This window comes from Pan paniscus, chromosome 17, assembly GCF_029289425.2.
Source record: "Pan paniscus chromosome 17, NHGRI_mPanPan1-v2.0_pri, whole genome shotgun sequence".
In the NCBI taxonomy this organism is placed as follows: Eukaryota; Metazoa; Chordata; class Mammalia; order Primates; family Hominidae; genus Pan; species Pan paniscus.
Window position 1 is genome coordinate 50,619,705 of NC_073266.2, and position 25,937 is coordinate 50,645,641.

At 33.0% G+C, this 25,937-nt stretch overlaps 1 protein-coding gene across 3 annotated transcripts in view; it reads right to left on the minus strand.

The window, feature by feature from the left end:
* CCDC178 (coiled-coil domain containing 178) overlaps window positions 1-25,937 on the minus strand; it is a 503,460-nt gene that overhangs the window by 310,108 nt on the left and 167,415 nt on the right. For all 3 annotated transcript variants that reach the window (XM_034943399.2, XM_057300489.1, XM_055102765.1), the window contains exons 13-14: window positions 19,880-19,975; window positions 19,594-19,730 (exon numbers count right to left, since the gene is read on the minus strand). In XM_034943399.2, the coding sequence (XP_034799290.1) occupies window positions 19,594-19,730; window positions 19,880-19,975 (233 nt within the window). The remainder of the gene's footprint in view (window positions 1-19,593; window positions 19,731-19,879; window positions 19,976-25,937) is intronic.

Here is a 25,937-nt window from a genome sequence, read left to right on the forward strand (position 1 = left end):
ATCTAAGTAAAGAAATCACTGATTTTGTAAAAGGAAAAGAAATTTTGACACACAGCAGAAATTAGACAAAAATAGATAGATGGGGAAGACAACAAATTTTAAGGAATAATGAAAAGAAATATGGACAGAAATAATTAAAATAGTTTTGAAATAGAACCAAAAAACCCCAAACTGAGAAGAGACAAAGAGAGTTTTGGATTAATAGGAAGGAATGAAGTACTAAGGTATTTACTCAAATAGCACAAAAAATATGGGGTGTGTGTGCAAGCACACACAATATATATGTGTGGCACGTTTGTGTCTATACATAGTGTAAGTATACTTTTGAGTCTATGGGTACTTATGTTTGTGTACACATGCATATTTGTGCTTGTGTATACTTTTTGTGTTTACTGTGTACATATGTGTATATGTGTGTTAATCTTTGTGTATGTATGTGTATATATGTTGTGCATGTTTATACATGTATTTGTTTTGTGGAAAACACAGTCCATGCATTAAATGGAGTGGGATGAATGTGTGGTGTGTGTTTGAGTATGTGTTAAGCGACATTCCATTTGATTTGCAGAAGGAACAATAATAAGGTATGTTGTGTAAAGACTAGAGAAATTTTCCATACTCCCTATGAAGATTAGTTTAAAAATGCGAGAAATTTCTAGACTTGAGAAAAAAATAAGACCACAGACCAGATAACAAAATTAATTGTGAGTACTGAACATTATAAAAATAAAAAATCTATAGCTAAAGATATTGTGATAAAACAGCAGAATATTAAAGATACTTATTAAGGACATACAAAGTGATGTAATAAATGCCAAAAGAAAATTATTATCTTCAAATCTAAGCAAAAATAAATGTGAAGCTATAGTTCCATACATTGCCAAATTATTATTCAAGATTGATGAGCTAAACTGACGTAGCTTAAGAAAATTTACCAGAAAGTCTTTATTTATTATTTTTTATACTTTAACTTCTAGGGTGCATGTGCACAATGTGCAGGTTTGTTACATATGTATACATGTGCCGTGTTGGTGTGCTGCACTCATTAACTCATCATTTACATTAGGTATAGCTCCTAATGCTATCCCTCCCCCCTCCCTCACCCAACAGGCCCCAGTGTATGATGTTCCCCTTCCTGTGTCGAGTGTTCTCATTGTTCAATTCCCACCTATGAGTGAGAACATGTGGTGTTTGGTTTTTTGTCCTTGTGATAGTTTGCTGAGAATGATGGTTTCAGCTTCATCCATGTCCCTACAAAGGACATAAACTCATCCTTTTTTATGGCTGCATAGTATTCCATCGTGTATATGTGCCACATTTTCTTAATCCAGTCTATCATTGATGGACATTTGGGTTGGTTCCAAGTCTTTGCTATTTTGAATAGTGCCGCAATAAACATACGTTTGCATGTGTCTTTATAGCAGCATGATTTATAATCCTTCAGGTATATACCCAGTAATGGGATGGCTGGGTCAAATGGTATTTCTAGTTCTAGATGCTTGAGGAATCGCCACACTGTCTTCCACAATGGTTGAACTAGTTTACAGTCCCACCAACAGTGTAAAAGTGTTCCTATTTCTCCACATCCTCCCCAGCACCTGTTGTTTCCTGACTTTTTAATGATCACCATTCTAACTGGTGTGAGATGGTATCACATTGTGGTTTTGATTTGCATTTCTCTGATGGCCAGTGATGATGAGCATTTTTTCATGTGTCTGTTGGCTGCATAAATGTCTTCTTTTGAGAAGTGTCTGTTCATATCCTTCGCCCACTTGTTGATGGGGTTGATTGTTTTTTTGTTGTAAATTTGTTTGAGTTCTTTGTAGATTCCGGATATTAGCCCTTTGTCAGATGAGTAGATTGCAAAAATTTTCTCCCATTCTGTGGGTTGCCTGTTCACTCTGACGGTAGTTTCTTTTGCTGTGCAGAAGCTCTTCAGTTTAATTAGATCCCAGTTGTCTATTTTGGCTTTTGTTGCCATTGCTTTTGGTGTTTTAGACATGAAGTCCCTGCCCATGCCTATGTCCTGAATGGTATTGCCTAAGTTTTCTTCTAGGGTTTTCATGGTTTTAGGTCTAACATTTAAGTCTTTAATCCATCTTTAATAAATTTTTGTATAAGGTGTAAGGAAGGGATCCAGTTTCAGCTTTCTACCTATGGCTAGCTAGTTTTCCCAGCACCATTTACTAAATAGGGAATCCTTTCCCCATTGCTTGTTTTTGTCAGGTTTGTCAAAGATCAGATGGTTGTAGATGTGTGGTATTATTTCTGAGGGCTCTGTTCTGTTCCATTCAGCTCTATCTCTGTTTTGGTACCAGTACCATGCTGTTTTGGTTACTGTAGCCTTGTAGCATAGTTTGAAGTGAGGTAGTGTGATGCCTTCAGCTTTGTTCTTTTGGCTTAGGATTGACTTGGCAATGTGGGCTCTTTTTTGGTTCCATATGAACTTTAAAGTAGTTTTTTCCAATTCTGTGAAGAAAGTCCTTGGTAGCTTGATGGGGATGGCATTGAATCTATAAATTACCTTGGGCAGTATGGCCATTTTCATGACATTGATTCTTCCTATCCATGAGCATGGAATGTTCTTCCATTTGTTTGTGTCCTCTTTTATTTCATTGAGCAGTGGTTTGTAGTTCTCCTTGAAGAGTTCCTTCACATCCCTTGTAAGTTGGATTCCTAGGTATTTTATTCTCTTTGAAGCAATTGTGAAGGGAGTTCCCTCATGATTTGGCTCTCTCTTTATTAAAATAACTATTAAAGAATGATTTTAGCCACTGGAAAGTGAACAAAAAGGATAAACAAGAAGATATAAAAACAAAAATGAATGAGAAATGTCAACAAATATATGTATTGATTGTGAAAAATTATTATTTAAAAGTGAAACTAAGGCACCAGATAACTATTTTAAAAATAGGACAAGTGTAAAGATGTTCAATAGTAATTTATTTTTTGCAAAAATATGTGTAATGCTCAGGAGGATAGTAGAAAAACTAAATAATTCCAGATTAATTTAAAATGTCTAGAATTATCTAAACATGTTTTAAAACTAGTGTCACTAATTAGGCTTATCATAATACTATGTTTAAAAAATAAGCTTCACTGCTGCCTAAAAAATAAAGACTGGGGACTAAACCACTCAAAAATTTGAAAATAAACATTAGTGCAGCAACAGTAATATCACAAAATATAATTTAATGAGAAAATCATGAATAAGAAACAAGGTAAAAGTAGATAATAAAAGAAAACAATTCAACAAGAAATGAAATATTTATTTACGTCAATGTCTCTGACTATGTATTTTCAAAATATGTAATAAAATTGCAGAATTGTAAGAAGCAATTCACGAATCAACTATCAGACTCCTATCGGAACATCATAGGACAGGAAATAGGATAGATAGGTAGCAGGTGTATATAGCAAAACTATACCCGAAAAATTTCAGTACCAAAACCCAACAAGGATTATCAAATTGAAAAGTCTTACTTAGTACTAAACTGAAAAAATTACACACACACACATAGCTACAAACAAAATTGTGAAATTTCAGAACTCTTAAATAAGAAAAGAAAATTCTAAAGGTCCCAGAGAGAAAAGACAAATTATTTACAAAGAAATTATATCCAAAATGTCATCAGATGTCCTACCAAGCAAAACTGAATAAGAAAACAATAAAAAAACCTTCAAATTAAGGAGAAAAATTGACATTGGATCCAGAATATGACACTGAGATAAGCCTGGTTGAGTGGATTCAATAGAGAATTAACTGTGAGTTCACAGAAATAGACGTGTTTATTTTTTAAAGTTTTGCTACAAAAAAAAATAGAAAGAGATGAGTTACAGGACTAAGGTTTATTTTGTGTTTTCATACTTTATAAAATGAGCAATATTATGCAAAGCTCATGGGCTGCTAAAGATGAATAATGATTCATGGGAAAAAGGATATACTCGTATTGTGTACCAGTAAGCTGGTAAGAGATTGAGATAATTCTCATTTATTATATCTATACTCCCTATGAAGAGGATGATTAGTTTAAAATGAGGATAATATGGGTATTAGGAGTCAAGAGAGGGAGAAGATATAAAACAGTCATCAGAAAAGTGGAATTGTCTAGAAATTTCTTGGTCGTGCTGAATATCACTCAAGATTTATGGTCACAGAATTTAAGTTCTACTCAGAAGTAAATTTATTGTGCTGCTAATGAAGCTTAAACATGAGGGCCTCTAATTGGCCCCAGTCCCTTACAAAGTCCTTCGAGTGTCTCCCTAGCAGTGTTTTCACATGGTCATATGTTTTTATAAAGTTTGTAGAAACAAGATATTTTAATCAAAATTGATGAAGATCATTCTCTCTTTCTAATATAAGGTCTCCTCTGTCAAGTGGTATTCAAGTAACTGTGGGCATTTTGTATTCATAATATTGTTTTCTTTTATCTACTGCCCCCATATACTATAACCTCTAGGGCCCACCAAACCAGGATCCACCCTGTGAGGCTACTTAGCATACTTGTGTTTTATTTTAGCCACATTCAGCTGCTAGGAAAAGTTCAATGAAGAAAGCTGCTGGTTTAGTTAGGGATAGGGCTTTTCAAGTCATAACAACACAGTCTTGAATGTTATTTAAATATGTGCTTATTTTGATCCAATGTAACTAGGTTCTGTAAGAAGGGAAAGAAGGACAATAAGGTGGGATATAAAAATGTAGTAAGGATGATAGTTTGGTCATCATAGTGTCAAATATTTGTTAGAGTGAGGGTGCTAGTAGAGTAAGTTAGAAAAAGAGGTATTGGTTATCTGAAAGCAGATAATTAAAATTGAGACCAGGAAATAACTCAATTCTTGGAAATGATAAAAACAGAGTAAAACTATAAGAGAAGGTGGTTGGTGTAGGATGGAAGAAAAGATTGTTGAAAATGAGAAAGCTAATGGATTGAAAATCTAAGTTCTTGCATGGACTGTATCACCCAAATTCATATTTCAATGCCTCTGCAGAGGTAGAAAGTAGGAATAGAAAGTATAATTTATTTTTAGTATTCAACTCTTGGAAAAAAAAGTCTAAAATGGGCTAACTAACATGTGGGTGAGTAGTTAATTTTAGATGATGTATATATCATTTTAATGCATTATTTGTATACTTTTATCTTTTAATGTCTGAAAAAATTAAAAACCAAAAGTAAAATCATTTAAAACATTGATGCAAAAGTTTGTTGTGCAATGCTGGAAAAAGAAGAATTTGACACTTCTGTGAAGCAACTCAAATTAATAGACTGGTAAGACATAGCTAAATGGGTATGAAAAACACAGCACCCTGTGGATTCATTCTAGGTATTCCAGGCTATTTAACAACTTCAGTAATATTCGAATTGCTATCTCTACAAATAAATCACCACACTGTTACTTCTTAAAAAACAAACCTCATAAAATATGCCAATATATCTCTATATTATTCAATAGCTTTTTTGCTCATTTCCCTCAATTACCAACCCCATCTTTGGCTCACTGCAGTTACAATGGCATTGTCTTGCTTAAGATACAGTTGAACACTAGAAATAGATATTTAGAATATTTTACAGAGCTTGAATGTAAGAAAATGACTATATAGAAATTCATACCACACAGTTAATTTCAAGCAAACTAAATCTAAGTTAATCAATTTCAAATCATTTTAAACAAGCTCATTTTCCTTGACTTAGGTTTTTGAACCCTGCCTATCATGTGAATAAGCAATCAAGTAAAATTGTTTGCTCAAGTCAAATGTCCCAAATGTAAAGGGTCTATTTCTAATGGATGCTCATTGGTTTGAAAGACAAAATTACCAAATTATAAACTGCTTCTGCAAGGTAAACAATCATATCATCATCGTTGTCACAAAAAGGTCTAGTAAGTATTTGTATGTATAGGATAACTGAACAAAGTCTGTTAACAAATATGGCATCTGTGTTTTAACGTTGGCATTCTGAAGGTAAACTATATATGAACAGTATATCATATATTGCAGTAATTATGTAATTTATTTAAACAGTGTACAAGTCTGGAAATGACATCAAATGTTGAGATAGTTTTCTAATGGAATCTTAGTGTACATAACAGTTCCAATATGAGGATGTTTCATGGGGATATTCACTAGACTTACGAAATCAGTGATTTGCTTTTTAACCATTAAATTATGTTTGGACTTAAGGAAAAAGAGAAACTGGGACTAAGGGGAAGGTGATTCAGATAAATGGTAGAGTTAAAAAAGATAACAAATAAAGGAGAGAGTAAGAAGAACAGAGCTTTCTGAGATAAACAATGGATATAGTCAAATGTAGAGATGGAGAATTAAGTTAAACCATAAGCTTTTGATTTTTTTTGAAGTAGGTTTTGTGTCCAAAATCTTCTGCAACATGTCAGAAATAAGAATCAAGACTTACCTAACGGAAGAGAAGAGGCTGTTACCTAAGTGGAAAGAACATAAATGTTGGAGTTAAGTAGACCTGTATTCAAATCCTGATTGCTCCTTATGTAATTGGGGAGGATGGTTTCATACTCAATATCCTTATCTGTAAGATTAATTTAATAATACCTATCATCAAAGTTGTAATCAAGATTAAATAAATTGAGGGTAATATATACATACTGCTTACCTGCACTGAATAACATAAATGATTCAATAAAGTTTTTATTAATTAAAATAGTATATAAAGACTGCATGACTCTTTATAGTGTTCTCTGCTTTAGTGAGATGATGCACAATGAGACGGAAAAAATATAAGAAAAATAATCATTAGTCTTGCTTTGGAACAGAAAGAGACACAAGTGGATGTGACATCAGAATACATAGCACAGAGAATAGGAGGACAGAGATACTGAAGCAAAGGAAGAACTAAGAATAAACTTTTATATTTAGCTATCATTCATTCATTATGTCATTTATTCAACATCTATTGAGAAACACACACACACACACACACACACACACACACACACACACACACACAGATACATATAATGAAGGCAATTAAGCAGCTCAGGCCAGACAGGAAGCAACAAATAAGCAAACCGGCAGTAACTGTACATAGTGTGGAAAGTGCTAAAAGGGAAGTATGGAACCAAGGAAAGTTAGTTAAATGGATACTTATTGAGCATTGATTATATGTCAACAGCTGTGATAGGTGACTGAGATATGAAGATAAATGGAAACAAGTTTATACTCTCATGAAGGAAACAGGAAACAAAAAACAGATTCCAGTGCAATAATAAGACAATAATGGAAGAGGCACTTTACACTGTTTTGGTTTGTAGACAAGGGAAGATAAGTTACCAATAGGACAAGCTTCTGGGAATAGCTAATGTCTGAGCTATTATACAAAGGGTGAATTAATCAGATTTAAAAACATGCTGAAGAAGAAGACGAAGAGAAGGAAGAGGAGGAGCAGGTGGAAGGAGGAGGAGGAAAAAGTAAATTCCTATCAGAAGAATATTGGAGACCAAACTGAAGCTGAAAACAATATGAGTTCAGATGCATAAGCATTTTAATAGGCTAGAACATAAGGATTGCTAGGGTTTGGAGATAGTTTGTTTGTCACTGTTAAAACCCATATTGACATCTGATCCCCAATGTGACAGTGTTACGGGGTGGGGTCTAGCAGGAAGAGTTTCAATCATGGCAGCAAATCCCTCATGAATGGCTTTGTGCTGTTCTCACTATAGTGAGCTCTTGCTTTGGTGAGATTGGATTAGTTTTTATGGGAATTAATTAGTTCCCATGAGAGTGGGTTGTTATAAAACCAGGATGCCTCTCAAGTTTTGTGTCTTTGTACCTGTTCGCTTCCCCTTTGACCTTCTCCAGCATGTTCTGATGCAGCATGAAAGCCCTAGCCAGGATGGGGTCATGCCCTTGAACTTCCAAGCCTGCAGAACCATGAACTCAATAAACCTCTTTTCTTTACAAATTACCCAGCTTCAGGTATTCTGTTATAGTAACACAAAACAGACTAAGATCATGGAAGGAATAATAAGAGATGAGTTTTAAGTTGGGCAGGTGACAGTTTACAGTGTCCAATCTATCAGTCTGGAAGCGTGACTTTATCCAATAGCTGGTAGGGAGCCTATGAAATGTTTTTAAGCTGCTGGAAGAAAATAGTGTTCCCATCATGAGACAATAAGGGCCTGGTTTATTTTATTGGTAATTGAAATAGAGAAAAAGAGAGATATTTAAAGAAGTTGGTAAGATGCTGGAGTGAGCCAGGAGAGAGGGATATAGAACAATGCCCAAAACAGGTAACTTGGTGGATAACAGTGCAGGATTTAAGTAAGGGGAGAGAGTAGATACTCCACATGATACTGTTGGTAGAGCTAGAGAATGTCGAGTGAGATTAAAGAGTCAAAAAATGTACAGTACATGTTAAAATAAGGGGACCAGGCAAAATTTCTGGGACAGGAGATGGAGCAAGGGTGTAAATGGGCTGAGATTAGTACCCTAAACCAATCAAGGACAGCAGAGATATATCAGCTGCTCTAGGATTCCTGAAAAGAACAGCTTCACAGAATTAAAGGAAGAACCAGAAGAATCAAGAGAATGGCATCCTGAATCTCAAAAAGGGATAGCATCAAAGAGGGCATAGACACAAATGCTTGGGTAACATGTAGAAAGAAAGAGAGAAAAAAAAAAAAAACGGCCTACCACAGGACTGAAAAATGGCCTCATGTATTCAGGAAGAAAGGTCTATTTTGCACTTAAGTAAGATAAATTTTGGTAGCATGGGATTTAAGAAGCTGGACTGCTTTATGTCAAAAAATGATTAATAGTGAAGGAAATATTTCTAATAATCTAGCAAATATTGCTAACCAGGTGTAATTTTTAATAACAGTAAAAGGGAACTATTGAGTGATTTGCTAAAAGTACAAATAGGATGAAAGCAAACCTTTCATTTTATATTGGAGGAGGATTAATGATGTCTATAGACTAAAAAGATAAGGAAGGAAAAAAGATAGTGAATAAAGATTTCAAAAATGGAAGTGATACGAGTAAAACTATGTCTTGAACAGGGCAGAAGAGGTTGAGACCAACAGCACAGATGGACACCTTAGTCTTGAACAAAAGTATTATTTATCCCTTGGTATCTAAAGAGGAAGGATGCAGATGCTGTCCCTATAGAATACATTTGTTTGACAAAAAGCATGCCAGGCCTTTAATTTCTCCTTCCAACTTGAGTAAACTACGGTTTAAATAAATTAAAGTTTTATTTCTGAGTTTATGTTGTGTGGGATTTATGCTGCTGTTTGAAGCTGAAAATCTATGTTCTAAAAATTATAGATAATCTGCCATTATCTTTTTGAATACTGCTTTCCCCATTCTTTCCTTTATTTCTCATTCTATTTTCCACAACTTGAATATTTCTTTCAGATTTTCTCTCTTTTTCTCTCTGTGCTGTATTCTGGGTTCTATTTTTAGGTACACTAATGAATTTCCCCCAGCTCTTTCTACTATTCAATTAATAGAATCTTCAGTAGAAATGAATCCAGTTTTAATTTTTACAAGTTTTGGTGGATTCTTTTTCAACTGCCTGCACTTTTTGGATAGTGTTCTATTAGTTTGTTTTGTTCCCATTAACTATTTAAAACTTAGATAGAATAAATCTCATAATTGTACAATCTGAGTTATATTTAATTATTTATTTGAAATTTTTGCTGATAAATTAAGAACCTTATCATTGTTTCTGATAACTCCAATTCATGTTGGAATTTTCCTTATGTGCTTTATAATTTTGTAAGTTCATTTTTAAAAGCCTTACTTTTTGTGTGAGAATCTTGTATGGCCTCAGTCTAGGGTTTATTCCTCCAGTGACTATTTGAGCTGAGCAGGATAACTTTTCTATGATAATTTCTTGGTTAGGGCCTTCTAAAAACACTTTGATGATGTAAATTAAAACATCAAACCATTGTGAAAAGAGGCCAGACTGGGAATGTTCTCACTTGCTTTTCTTTCACCCAGGTCCCAGAAGTAGACAGATACTTTCTTCCTTCGGCCTTTGCTCATGGGTAGATTATTTTCTATTCACTTAAGTGCCCTTACTTTATCCAACTCCTTCACTTGCACAGATCCATGGCCCATGACCTATTATTTGAAGCCACTAAAATTTAATTCCCTTGTTTACCAAGTTCAACAAGGGTATTCTTCCACCCATATTTTCAGGGAAGCCAAATATCAGTTGGGAATTCAGCCTGCAGTTGTTCAATTACTTTCAATGCATTGACCCCTGAGAATTTCCTTTACATGCCTGTAAGCCCAGCTCTTCATTTAAAAGATGTGAGCTCTGTGTATGCCCCATTTATAAGTGTTCTGTAGCAAAAAACTTTTCATGTTCTCCATTGTCCATATTGCACAAAATGTAAATTCTCATTACTTCTCTGCCTACACTCTCTTTTTAGACATCTCAAACTGTCCCATTGTTTAATTTTATGACTCCAAATTTGTCTTTGGGATCCTCCTCATCACTGGGCTGTAAACCAATGTACCTAATTGTTACTTCTCATTACCATTTCAAGAGCTCATAAGAATCTGAAATTTAATATGGCCTAAGGAGACATATCTTCTCTCCTCAAATCCTCTTCATACCCTCTATAAGCTCTTGTTATTTCAGCAAATAGCCAACCAGTTTTTCCTTCATGTCTTATATCCCACCTACCAAAAGGTCGAGTTAGCATCCCTTCCAAAACATATCTGAATGTCCTACCATTTATACTGCAAAAGCCTTTATCTATATGTCTTAATTATTATAATTTTTTTGAATTACCAAAAAAAGCCTTCCATCTTAAATGCACCAAAGTCCACCCATCACTAAGCAGCCCAAGTGATCTCTCTAAAATATAAGATTATGAAAATGCCTTAATCATAAGCCTCTATCATTAGCACACTTACAGGCTTTTAGTATATGACCCTGTCTGCCTTACCAACATTTGTCTCTGTGAATTACCCCTCTCATACAATTTTCTAGCAACACCGGCCTCCATTCTCTCTTCAGAGCACAAGGAATTTTTATCTGTCTCAAAGCTTCCTCTTATACTTGGAATTCTCTTCCTCAGACCTGCTTGACTGACATGGCTTCATTCAGGTCTCAATTCCAATGTTAGTTTCTCAAAGAGGTGACACCGAATATTTTTGCTAAAGCAGAGTCCTCAACCCTGCCCTGGCCTGTCATTCTCTATCACATTATTCAGTTTTATTGTCCTCACAAGAGTACCAATGACTACAATTTTAATTATATATTCATTAGTCAACATGTTTATTATTATTTTCCTATACAACAATGTAAATTTAAACATTGTCATGAGCACCTCAAACAGTGTCAGACACAAAGCAGGTGCTCAGGACACACAAACACACTCACACACCTGCTTTTTAAGTCTGTTTTCTTTAAATATAAATATATTTAGTCCTAAGTATAAACTTACAACATTAGTTTATGAATCATAGTTATGTTATTAAATTGCTGTTTGAAAATATTTTAAATGAAGTACAAATAAAGATATATGAAGCTATTTCTCAAAGTGCTAAAAGATAAAAATTATTAATCTCTATATTATTTTATGTATTTTATACAATGTAACAAGTTACACATAGTATACTACAAATGAATATTTTCTCCGTAAAATATTGTATAGCACATAACGTACATCAACAATGTTTCAGAAACTAGGTTAGTCCTTGAGGATCTAAAAATGGGGGAAATGATGACATAGGCCCTAGGTGCAAGCAGTTACAAGGTGGTGGGTTTGTAACTGTAAAAAAAAGGCTGTGCATTTTATCTTTCTAATTTTATATGTAAAAACATCACAAGGCCATATTACTTCAAAGAGAAAAAAATTAACAAATGTAATATCTTCACAGAGAGCAGGGTAAAGGAAACCACAGAATTAAGTTTTTTTGCTTGTTTGGTTTTTAATCCCAGGTAATCATAGTCACTAATAGCTAAAATGAGCTGCAGTGCAGAAGCTCCTGCTAGCTCCTTTCTTGCATTTCTTACTGTACTTATTAGGCTACTGTATTAGTCCATTTTCACACTGCTATAAAGAACTACCTGAGACTGGGTAATATATGAAGAAATGAGGCTTCATGGACTCAGTTCTTCAGGCTTAACAGGAAGCATGACTAGGAGGCCTCTGGAAACTTACAATCATAGCGGAAGGCAAAGGGGAGGCAAGCACATATTAGCATGGCTGAACAGGAGAGAGAGAGAGTGAAGGCAGAAATGCCACACACTTTCAAAGAATCAGATCTCCTGAGAATTCACTCACTATCACGAGAACAGCAAGGGGAAGTCTGCCCCCATGATTCAATCACCACCCCCCACCAGTCCCTCTCCCAACATGTGGGGATTCAAGACGAGATTTGGGTGGGGACTTAGAGCCAAACCATATCAGCTACTGAAAAACATAACTTCCATAATAATTATGTATTTTCTTGGGGGCTCATTGAAGGCAGGAAGTTTTCCACATATGTATTGTAACTTTAGAACCTACCATAATGTCTGCATACAATATGAATTCAATAAATGATTAATAAGTGATTGAACACATTTTAGTTGGACTGAATTAACAATTTATGTAATTTAATATTTATTTTAAAAGTAACATTTTATTGAAGTAGAACTTTTATACAGAAGAGAGTACAAATCAGAGTATAGTTCAATGAATTTTTAATGTGAATACACCAGTACCACCCTCATTCAGAAAAAAAAATACACAGATATATATATATTACACATGGCCAGCAGAATCCCAGGAGTGTGCTCTCTCAGTCACTACCACCCAATAGGAACTGCTATCCTGACTCCTATGACCATTTTGCCTGCTTCTGAACAAGATCATATAGTATATACAGCCATTTTGTCTACTTTTACTCAATATTATGTTTCTAAGATTCATTCATGTTGTTGTGTGTAGCTGAAATCTGTTTATTCTCACTGCTGCAGAGTATTCCTTTGTATGACTATGTTATATCTTACCTATTCATTCTACTCGTTCATGATTACTATACATTTGTTTATCCTCTTTTGTGAAGTGACTGTTCAGTTCTGCAGATTTCTGTTTGATTATTTGCTTTTTCTATAATTTTTAATTATTTTTGTTATTTTATATTTATCATTATATTATATATTTGTTATTTTATTATTTACTCATTTTTCTTCACCAATTTTTTTGGTTTATCAATTTATCTTCTCAGATATAGCTATAACAAATATATTTTATCAGTCTGTGGTTTACCTTTTCTCTGTCTTAATGGAATGTTTATTCATCAGTTTTTTCCTCTATGATGGTATTTATTTTCCTGTTTAAGAAAACTTTATCTGACTCATATTTATTGATATTTTTCTATGTTTTCTTAGAATTTTGTATTGTTCAAACTTTCACATTTACAACTATGTTCCAAAAAAATAGACTATTGTTTGTTAGATAGGTAGAGGTAAGACTTTTTTTTTGTTTTTTTTCATAAGGCTATTAGGCCATTTATTCTTTGCTGCACTACAGTGGCACACTTGTCACAAATCTGGTGAATGTATACGTATAGGTCTGATTTTGGACTTTCTACTCATTTCCACTGGTCTATCTTTTTACCCTAGCACGAGTAACGAGTCATTTTACATATTGAGCTCTATTGTTAATTTTGAAAAATGGTATTATAATTTCCGAAGCCTAGTTCTAAAACATTGTTAAATATTTTCTCCTTCTTTAATTTTCCATATACATTTTAATATCAGGGTTTTTTTTTTTCTGTTTGTTTGTTTGTTTTTTGAGACACAGTCTCGCTCTGTCGCCCAGGCTGGAGTGCAGAGGCACGAGCTCGGCTCACTGCGAGCTCCTCCTCCTGGGTTCACGCCATTCTCCTGCCTCAGCCTCCTAAGTAGCTGGGGCTACAGGCGCCCGCCACCACGCCCGGCTAATTTTTTGTATTTTTAGTAGAGACGGGGTTTCACCGTGTTAGCCAGGATGGTCTCGATCTCCTGACCTCGTGATCCGCCCACCTTGGCCTCCCAAAGTGCTGGGATTACAGGCGTGAGCCACCGCGCCGGGCCTGCATGAGTGAGTGTTCCAGTTCATGGCCAAGGTATGCCCCCCTCTATTGATTTACATCTTCTTTAATTTGCTTCAACAATATTATGTGGTCTTCTGGGTAGTATTATCAGACACCTTCTTGCTAGATTCATTTTGTGGATTTGATGTTTCAAAATTATATTGTAAGAGATATCTTTTCAATTTTATTTCTGATTGCTGTTGCTATCTACTGATATTTCTGTTTTCTAGCTATCTCAACCTTGAACAATACCAGAGTTTAACGGTTATATAATCGTTTTCACATTTAAATATTCCATAGGGCTATTTGTCCCCATAAATAGTCATTTTAAAATTACCTTGATTAGTTATTTTATTAAATTATAATATAAAATTACATTAGGAGTTTAGTTACAACTGCAATAAGACTTTTAATTTATTTGGTTAGAACTTGACATTTTCTCATAACTGGGTCATATTCAAATTTTTGACATATCCCTCTATTCATTTTTAAGTATATTTTAATCACATTTGGTACTCTCTTCATAGAAACTTCCTACTTTCTATGTATGTCTTCTTAGTTGCATTTTGGGTATAATTTTCTAATGAATGAGGTTTTCTCTTATATTTTCTAAGTAGACATTCATGATTTCATGAAAAACCAAACTATGGGTTAGTAGATAGGGTCTATAAAGGCCATTAACTATATTTATTGATTCTGCCCTATCAGATATTGGGGAAATTTTACATTATACTGATATATGGCCAATTGTTATAATTTTTTCCACAAAAGTTCTATCTATAAAAATTCAAATTTTTAAGAAACAGATGAAGGAAAAAATGTGAAAATATTTGCCTGATAATTTAAAGTACTTCTGCATTTTACATCTAACATCTATCTCTATGACTATCTTTCCACAATTTCAGACTCACAAATCAAAATGATTTCCAGATACTTACATTTGTATTGTGCCATACACAATCCCAATCAAACATAGCAACATTTACCCTCCAACCTTCCTTTTTTTCATCTACACATTTTTCACTTAATGTCTGGTACCACCATCAAACTAGTTTTTCAAACCTTAACTCATCCAAATACCACTAAAATGACATATTTAAAAGGAAAGTCTGATCATATGGCTTCTTTAGTGGACATCTACAGTCCTCAACTGAGTCCAAATGCCTTAAAATGACTCATTATCTGGCATGATGGTTCCTTAGACTCAATGTTGTCACCTGATGGCCTGCCACATAAAAACACGTATTGCATGCAAACACACACATACACACCCAGACACAAGCACACAGGTCAGATCATGCACTTTCTCTAAGCTTCAGCCACATCAAAAGTGTAACTCTGTGAACCTACCACCATCTTATCTGTGCCCCAAAATATTAATAACAGCAATTATAACATTAGATCTACTATTTGTAATTGTTATTATTCGACTGATTTATCGAGCATATTTGAATATTTACTAAATGTCAGTTAAATTTAAGTCAGATTAAACTGCAAAAAATGAGAGGAGGTTAATATTCTGAACCTGAATATAGAAAGTCAGATTTTAAACTCCAGCTGTGGGACTTTAGGAAAGCCACTTTGCACCTTAGAACTTTGAGTTCCTCATTTCTTCCTTGGAAACACACAAGAATTATTTAGAAAAAGTAGAATTCAATAGAGGTTGAACAAATATTCAACCTCCCTAGTAATCAAATAAATGGAGTTCAAAACAATATTAAGAAGATAGTTTTCATTTATCATATTGAGAGAGATTTGTTACAACTATAACACTCAAGTTAGCACAGGTGTGTGAGAGGACAGGCTCATGTACTGCATAGCCTCATGAATGGGATAGTCTTTCCGGAAAGTACTTTTAGAGATGAAGTGGGAGTTTTAAAAGTATTATACTGAATCAAATTCTATGAAACTATTTTAAATTTTAAAAAGCCAATATGTTGATAAAGATTTCTAAACAAAATAATCCACTGCCATAATATTTACAACAAGTAGTTAAAAATGAGAGCCATCCAAATAACAGCAATTTGTACATAAATCATAGTTCATCCATATAATACACTTTTATACAGCTATTTAAATGGTGTATTTAACAGTTGTTTAATATTGTGAAAAATCTTTTATATCATGCTGGGAATAAGATCAAAACTCATAATTAGTTATTTAGTAAGAAGGAAAAAATTCAGTAATATATTAATAGCTATATTTCTATGAATTGAAACAATGTTAGGGTCTCAATCTCCTTTTGTACATTCTGTATTTTCCAAATTTCTTACAACAAACGTGTTACAGACAGAGTGCTAAATAGAGAAGACGTTACTACTCTTAAGGCACTGGAACTTTTGGTTAAATGGAGCTTTGTTAAATATGGCGTAGGAAACAAAATCATAGTCTAGAGCATATCCAAGGACACAAGTTGAAAAATAGAAACTTTTTCATAAACATAAGATTGCAATGATTAACTCAACTTTATCCTAGGACTTAAAGATTTTCTGCAAATAGTGTTCAGAAGCAAGTGGACTACACATGGTTAAAAAAAAATAGCCAAGAATACAAGTGAAAAAGGCAATGAAGCATGAGCTAGAAGAATAAGAAGTAGAAGCAAATTACAAAGACTACAGACATTTAAATTATTAGGTGCAGATTATAACTATTCACACTGTTTAAGAGATAAAAGATAAGCTTTAAATATCTGTGTCAAACAAAAAAATCATAAAACAATCTAGCAGATTTGGATGAAAAGGAAATAAAACTTTAGGAAATGAAAAATTACATTTGCATACATTTGTAATGTAATATATACTTGCTGCCTACATATAGACTTGCCAGTTTATATGTGCAAATAATTGAAATAGACAAAATTATTTGCATATATACATAAATGTGATAGATATATATAGTTACCAGTTAGAAACAAGAATATAAGAACTATTTTGATATATGAATTGGTAATTATCTCTTTGTCCTGTGTTTTAATCTTCTCTTCTTTAGGAACATGACTTAGATATATGGTAGACCTGACTCTTGCCTGCAAATCTCCTAATCTCTCTTTCACTTTATTTTACTGATTGTTTATTAATTCTCTGTTCAGCACCATGTAATCCGCTGTTAAAAATTATCCATTTAATTTTTAATTCCTGGTAAAAATTGGGGGAAATTAAATGATTAAATAATTAAGTAACATCTCAAGGTGCTTTCTGGGTAAGCAAGATATACACCATGGAAATCCTTCCCCATAAATAGAGCTGCATTCCCACTGCTTGTGATAGATGTACTTGTGTTCCCAATAATTCACTACGTCTATTCTTGAGAGAATTAGACTTGTCACCCCACTGACATCAGACTTGGCCATGTGACTTGCTTTGTTCAAAGGAATGTGAGTGGTATTAACATGTATCACCCTCCTGTGGAAGCTACAAGAGCCATTGAGTGATCTCACTAATGTACTTTTCCCTCTATTACCAGCTAAATTACTATGTGAGTGAGAAATCAATCTTTTTATTTTGAGTCACTAAGATTTGGGGGTTGTGTGTTACTGCAGAATAATCTAATAAGTGCCTGCTGTCACACACTCTCCCTTTCCTCAAGATGAGTGTCCTTATTAGATCACCGACTCTTCAGATGTTTGTTTGCTTTTGCTCCTCTGGTTCTTTTTCTTTATAAAATAAAATGATAAAATGTAGTAATATTAACAACTACAGTTTTAAGTTATTCTTTAAAAACCAACATCCTTAAAAAAGTATGTTTCACATACAAGAAAGTTTTACAAATTGTTCCATTTCATCATTTCCAAAGGTAAAATAATTCTAAGAAATTTTATCAAACTTCCAATACAATAATCAAGTATCATGGTCATTTTTTCCTGATAGCATAGTATGTGTCAGACTCTCTGCTATCTGATGAGGATTCAATAGCAAAGGAAAAGTAGTCATGGTCTGACCTCATGGATCTTCCCATTTTTGAGGAAGACAGAAATGAATCAAATATTCATACACAAAAAATTATGAATATGAGAAGAGATGTGAAAAAGAGAGGCATGTGTATCACATGTACATATGACAGAGGAATTGAATTTCACAGGATAGTCAGCTGTAATCTTAAGGATAAGTGGCAATTAGGTAGAAGGAAGTGGTAAAAACATTCTAGAAAAAGAAAGTAGCATAAAAATACCATGTATGGGCTGGAAAAAGTGATAAGTGGGAGAAACTGAAGTACTACTACTGTATTTGAACCAAGTAATAAGGGTGAACTGGGAAGAATATGAGACTGTAGAAGCAGATGTGCCTATTCAAGGGACCTTGCAGGATATGTGGTGGGAGGTCTTTGATCCTTTCACCCCTGTTAAAATTCATGCAGATATAGAGAGGAATTGATCATACTTATGTTAAGATAAATAAGAACATGCCTATCAAAATGTAGATAATGTATTAGAGAGTGATTGCAGGTAGACCAGTTCTGCCAGTCACTGTGAGTTCATGCCAGACATGACGATAGCTTGTACTAGATTGTTGGTGGAGCAATGAAGAGAATAAACTGAAAATACATTTAGTATGTGGAATAGTTCTTGTTGATCCATTAAATATGAGAGTTGAAATAGAGGAGTCATGAAAACTCATAGGTTTCCAAACCAAGAATACTAGTATAGTAGTTGCAGGAAAAATTGAGAGTGGACTGAAGGAGATCATGAGCTTGATAAGACATACATAAGATCCTCCATATCTGCAAGTTTTGATTCCTGCAGGCTTAGTTACCTGTGGTCAACTGTAGTCTGAAAAGATTAAATGGCAAATTCCAGATATAGACAATTCATAAGTTTTAAATTGTAGGCTGTTCTAAGTAGCATGATGAAATCTCATGCTCTCTTGCCCCAGATGTGAATAATCCCTTTGTCCAGCATATCCATGCTGTGTATGCTACCTGTGTTTTAGTCACTTAGTAGCCAACTCAGTTATCAGATTGCAAAATTGTAGTATATATAGGGTTTGGTACAATCTGTGGTTTCAGACATTCACTATGGGTCTTGGAACACATCTCCCATGGTTAAGGGGGGGCTACTGTATTTTAAGTTTAAAGTATTTTTTAGTATAAGAGGATAGTCAAAAAGAGGTAAGATAAGGCTGTGTAAAGCTGCTTATAAGATAACTTTTTACAATTATTTTGACTTTCTTTTTTTTTCTTTATTTTATTATTATTATACTTTAAGTTTTAGGGTGAACAAAGAGAACACATGGACACAGGAAGGGGAACATCACACACTGGGGACTGTTGTGGGGTAGGGGGAGGGGGGAGGGATAGCATTAGGAGATATACCTAATGCTAAATGACGAGTTAATGGGTGCAGCACACCAACATGGCACATGTATTCTGACTTTTCAAAGGGAACCCAGAGTGACTAAAGGCAACATTTTGAATAGAACTTAAATTTTAAGCTACTGATAAACAAAAACACCACCATATAACTCCAGGGACACAAACTGGAGAGGTTTATTGTATTTAACATATTGGATTATGGTATATAAGAAGAAAAGTATTTGCAAATTTACCTTTCATTGGTTTTTTCTGTTATTTTGTTAATATCAATCTCAACTTTTTTATTGTCTTCCGTCAGTTTTGTACATGCCAAAGAAATAGCTGAAAAATCTTTTGCAACATCAGAAAGCTCAATATCCCATGTTTTTTTCTTTAAGAAAAGAATAAAAGAATCATTCATACATGTCTAATTATCAAAAGGCAAAACCTATAATAATGAAATCACTTTTAGATATATGAGTTAATATTTGGAAATAGAAAATGGCATTCTAAGTGGGAAGTAGGAAAAAATCAACTTACTGCAGCATAAAAATTATTAACTGCTTCCAGATACTGATTTTCATGACTTTTTTGCTTCCAGGTTAGTTGGTCATAAACTCTTTTCAAATCTTCCAGCTAAGAAAGAAGATATACAGAATAAAGTGAATTGTATAGCTTTTCATCCTTCCATAAGGTAAAAAATAAATTAATCATGATAAAGTAGAATTTGTTTCAGTTACATAAAAATTGAAAAACAATAGAAAATTCGGAATCATAATTCATCACATCAACAAGTTAAAGGAGAAAATAAGCACGCTAACACTTTGCAAAACAGTCATTTAATAAATTCACTCACTGTCTAGTTTTCGTATCTTAAAAAAACTAGTACAAGAAAAAAATGATTCAAATATAATATAAAGAAACAATAGCAAATACCAAAATGAATTATAAAATACTGAATGTATCCTCATTAGACTCAAGAATAAGATCATATTATCTTTTATTACATTATTAATCATGCTTTAGGAAAGACTAGGTAAACAATTACATAATAAAATCAAATATTACTATTATAATACTGAAAATGAATAGGTAATATATCTTCAACTTTAGATAACATAATTAAGTACCTAGAAAAATAGAAGAATTCTATTTAAAACAACAATAAACAATTTTGGTAAAATGGCTGGATATAAGGATTAGGAAATGAATAGCTTTTATCTATAAGAATAATAATCTGTTTTTAAAATATAGAAGAAATAATTGTAAAGTTTTCTCAAAAATATAAATTATTTGGGAAAAAATTTGACAAAAAGAAGAGGACCTATATAAAGTAAACAAAAACTCTTATTAAAAATCCTAAATCAAGTTTCACATGAAAAGGATGATTTGTTACAAAATGGTTTAATAGACTATAATGTGTGTTCTCCCAACATTACTGTAAAAATATAGCAAAATGGAGTAGTCTTTTTTGAATTGCATTAAATGAAGTTCACATGGAAAAAAGGTATCTGAGACTACCCAAAAGGTATCTGAAAAATAAAATATTGGAAACTTGCTACCAGATACTAAAACATCCTATAATACTTCTATATTAAGGCAACATTTATTTTCCTAATCATAGTAAAGATCAGAGGGAAAAATTAAAGGCCAGAAATAAATCTGAATCAATATTTTTAGAAAATGATATCTGAATTCAGTGAGAGAGAAGTTGTTTAATTAATGGTACTGAAATAATGTGAAATCTCTGTTTAAAAAAATTCAAAGTGGTCTCTATACCTCACATCTAACTCATATAATAACAAAAGTAATGTTTCAGATGAATAAAAATCTAAATGCAAACACAGAACATGTTCAAATTAGAGTAATCAATAAGATTTCACTTGCATAATCTTGGGCTAAAGGAGAGTGTCACCTTGCCAAGTAAACCAAGAGATCTGTTGATGGGTTTGACAGCACATTTTATAAAAGTATGTGTCAAAAAATACCACCATAAACAAAATGTAAATTAAATAAGACGACCATGAAAAAAATGTAAAATAAAAAGCCAACATTCCCAGATTATGTCCTTGCAGAGACATCAATGAAAATAGTGAAGCAGGAGTCTCCGAAAACTCCCTCTTATATAAATGTAATAAAAAAAAAACTGACAAAAAAATGTCAAATCAGCCTTGTCAACACTCGAAATTAGCCAAAGGCTTGCAACAATCTAGGGAGCACTGATTTAATAAAAACAGTCTAAACTTAGTAAGAAGAGTGCACTTTGTGGTGTTTCACCTTCTAGTCCTATCACTTCAGCTCCACAGAAGCCTCAAAGAATAATTTATTGTTAAAAGCAGCCTTCTGGCAGCCACCAGAGAGAGTAGAATCAGGCTAGAATGCATTCAAAGCCTCGTTCTCAAAAAAATTGTCTTTATTTGACCTGTCTGGTGGTTTTTATGGAAACCTCCACTTGCAAGGATGTCTGCATTTGATTTGATGCAGAGTTTACCGGCACAAAAACTCTCTCCCAGAAAAGCTTTTTCCCCAGAGCATGGTTGTCCAAAAAAATTACAGGCAATTGATAAACTCTGTGGCCACCTGAGATTGTGGCTAAAAATTGGAACAAACAGTAGATGAACTAACAAACTAAAAAGGGAAAGCTGGTGGAATTACATCCATAGTACTTTGTAAAGCTCCAACATAACTCCTGGGAATCTAGAAGGCTGCAAATATCCAGGGATGTGTGAAAGACCAGGGTATTCACATGTTCTAGAAATACCTGAGAAGCTATTTAACCTCTCACCTCCTGCTGATCTTGAGGCTCTATGAAAGCAGGAAACAACAACAATAACAAAAACTACGGCAACGTTGGCAACTGCCTGATTGTTTATTAAAGGTGAACCTAAGCAAGCACACAGAACTTTTCTGCAAAGACAGAGATAAATTTTTTTCAGATTTTAAGGATTATTATCCAATGATTAACAGACCCTCAGCTGAGAAGAGACTTCAGGGGCTGCACATGAGAAAGACAACAGACTTTACTTAATTAAGTTAGAAAGTTCTCTAAACAAAACAAAACAACAAAAATTACTACTTCAGCAAACAGCAACAGGAACAAATCCTGAGGATAAGTGAAAATATGATATCCAGTATAAATACATTGTATTTAAAATGTTCAGTTTTCAACAACTAAAAATGAGACATTCAAAGAATTAAGAAAGTATAGACGATGCAGAATAAAAAATTAGTCAATAGAAATTGTCTCAGGGGAAAATTAGACATTTTATTTATTAATCCAATTGGAAATTTGAAATATGTTCAAGGATCTAAAGGACTAAAACAAAGCATTAAAATAATGTTTTAGCAAATAGAAACTATTAATAAAGTGATATAAATTATTTTAAAAACTCAAATATAAATTTGACAGTTGAAAAGTACAATAACTGAACTAAAAAATTTTTGCTATCTGCACTCAACAGCATATTTGAGTAGGCAGAAGAAAGAATCATCAAATCTGAAGACGAGTCAACTGAGATTATCTAGACTAAAGAACAGAAAAAAAAATAAAGAAAAATGAACAGAGATTCATAGTTGTGTGACATTCCATGAAGTATACCAATATACATACAAAAGTAAAAGTAGTCAAAGAAGAAAAGAGAGGGGGGAGGCAAAAAGTATATTCAAATAAATAATGGCTGAAAACTTGCAAAATTTGGTTTAAAATACATTAATTTACACATTGAGGAAGCCCAAGAAATTCCAGTTGTAAAAACTCAAAGATATATACTCGAGATACATCACAATCAAACTGTCAAAAGTCAAAGACAAAGAGACACTCCTGGAAGCAACAAGAGAAAAGTGACACTTCACATGTCAAGGATCTTCAATATGATTAACAGACAATTTTTCAGTCAAAACAATGGGAAACAGAAGGTATATACTAGCATATACAAAATACAGAAAGAAAAGTACCAAGAATCCTATATCAAGCAAAACTATAACTTAAAAACAATAGAGATATTAGGACATTCCCAGATAATCAAATATTGGGATAAACCTGTTCTATAAAAAATACTCAAGGGAATCGATTCCTTCAAATTGAGATGAAAGAATGCTAGACAGTAACTTGAATCCACAGAAGAAATAAAGACAACCAGTAATCATAACTTTATAGGTAAATATTAAAAATGTATAAACGTATTATTTTGTAACTCTTTTTCATTGCCTAATTTAAAAGACAATTGCATAAAGCAGTAATTGTAAATTTCTGTTGATAGTCACACAATGTATAAAGATATAATTTATACAATAGCAAGACAAATAAATAAAGGAAGAAAGAAAGCTATAGAGGAGAAAGAAATGTGTATACTATTGAAATTGTTAGTATTAATCCAAAATAATTTTTTTTGTAAATTAAATTGTGAATTCCACTCCCAGGGCAATTGCTGGGAAAATAGTTCAAAAATATATAGTCAAATCAATTACAAAGTAATTAAAGTGTTACACAAAAGAAGGCAGTAATGAAGGAATAGAGAAAATATAAAGACATAAGACACAGAGAAAATAAGTAGCAGAATGGCAAATACAAATCCTACCTTATCAGTAATTACATTAAATGTAAATAAACCCTCTAATTAAAGTATAGAGATTGACGGAATGAGTTTGAAGGAAATGGTCCTATCATATACGGTTCACAAAAGACACATGGGAGATCAAAGACACAAATATGTTGAAAGTAAAGGCTGGAAAAAGAAATTCCATGCAAACAGTAACCATGTTAAAGGAAGTCCATGCAAACAGTAACCATGTTAGAGCTGAAGTGGCTAGATTAATATCAGACAAAATAGACTTTAGAATAAAAATTGCTAGAACAAACAAAGAATTACATTTTATAATAACAGAAGGGTCAATTAATCAAGACATAACAATCACGAATATGAATCCACCCAACAACAAAGCTTCAAGATACATGAAACAAAAACTGACAGAACTAAAGAGAGAAATAGAAAATTTGACAAAAATAGAGACTTTGATACTGCATGACTGAAGTCATGCAAAGTGCCTTCTCCAGCCATATTGGAATGAAATTATAAATCAATAACACAAAGAAATAACAGAAGGAAATTCAAAACATATGGACATTAAACAGTATGTTCCTTGATAACCAACAAGTATAAGAAGAAATCTCAAGAATGATTAGAAAATATTTTGAGATGAATGAGAATGAATGTACAACATATTGAAACTTATTGGATGAAGTTAGAGCAGTGCTTTAAAGGAAATTTCTAGCTGTAATTGCCTACATTAAAGAAGAAGTTCTTATGTCAGTAACCTAACTTTACATCTAAAAGAATTAGAAAAAGAGCTAACTAAACCCAAAGCAAGTAAAAGAATGAAAATTAATTTTTAAAAAACTACAGTGAGAAAAATATGAATTCTAATGCATGCAAAAAGTGGAGAGAATCAACAAAACCAAAAGTTTGTTCTTTGGAAAGTTCAAGAAATTTGATAAAATACTACATACACTAACCAAGAAAAAAGAAGATTCAAATTACTAAAATCAGAAATTCAAGAGAGAGTATTGCTATGAACCTTCAAAAAGTGATTATAAGAGAATACTATAAAACATTTTATGCCAACAAATTAGATAAACAACATGAAATGAATAAATTCCCAAAAATACACCACCTAACAAAACTTACTCAAGAAGAAACAGAAAAACTGAATAAATCTGTAACAAGCAAATAAACTGAATTAATAATCAAAAACTTCTCACAAAGATAAGCCTGAACCAAATTGCTTTACTGGTGAATACTACTAGATGTTAAAAGATGAATCAACATGGGTCTTTCACAAAATCTTCCAAAAAATAGAAAAGAAATATACACTTACCAGCTTATTCTATGAGGCAGTCTCACTGTGATAGCATATCCTGACAAGACATCACAAGAAATGAAAAGTACAGACTGATATCTCTTGTGAATTTAGACACAAAAATCCTTAACAAAATAGTTGTGGAATCCATAAACATATAGAAAGGATTATAGACCACGATGAAGTGAGATCTATCTAGAAATGCAAGGTTGGTTCTACATGTAAAAATCAGTAAATGTAATAAACACCATATTAATATAATAAAGGACCAAAGCCATTTCCATTATTTCAATGAATGTAGAAAAATCATTTGAAATATTTCTATACCCTTTTGTAATAAAAAATTCAGTAAACTAACAATAAAGGGAAATTTTCTTATCCTGATAAAAATGTACCTGTGAAAGCCAACATCATACTTGATGAAAAGTGGATCATTCCACTAACATCAGAAAGGATGGGATATTTGCTCTTATTGTCTTTTTTTTAACATTGTATTTGATGCTCTAACCAAAGTAATTAGGCAAAAAAAATAAAAATAAAAATAAAAAATAAACATTTCCAGATTGAGAAGAAAGAAGTAAACATCTGTATTTGCAGATAAAAGGATTTGTGTAGAGAAAGTCCTAAATAATGTATTTTTAAAAACTATAGAGCCTAATGAACAATTTTGCAACTTGCAGGATACAAAGACAACACACAAACATTGGTGGTATTTCTACACACTAGCAATGAGCAATACAAA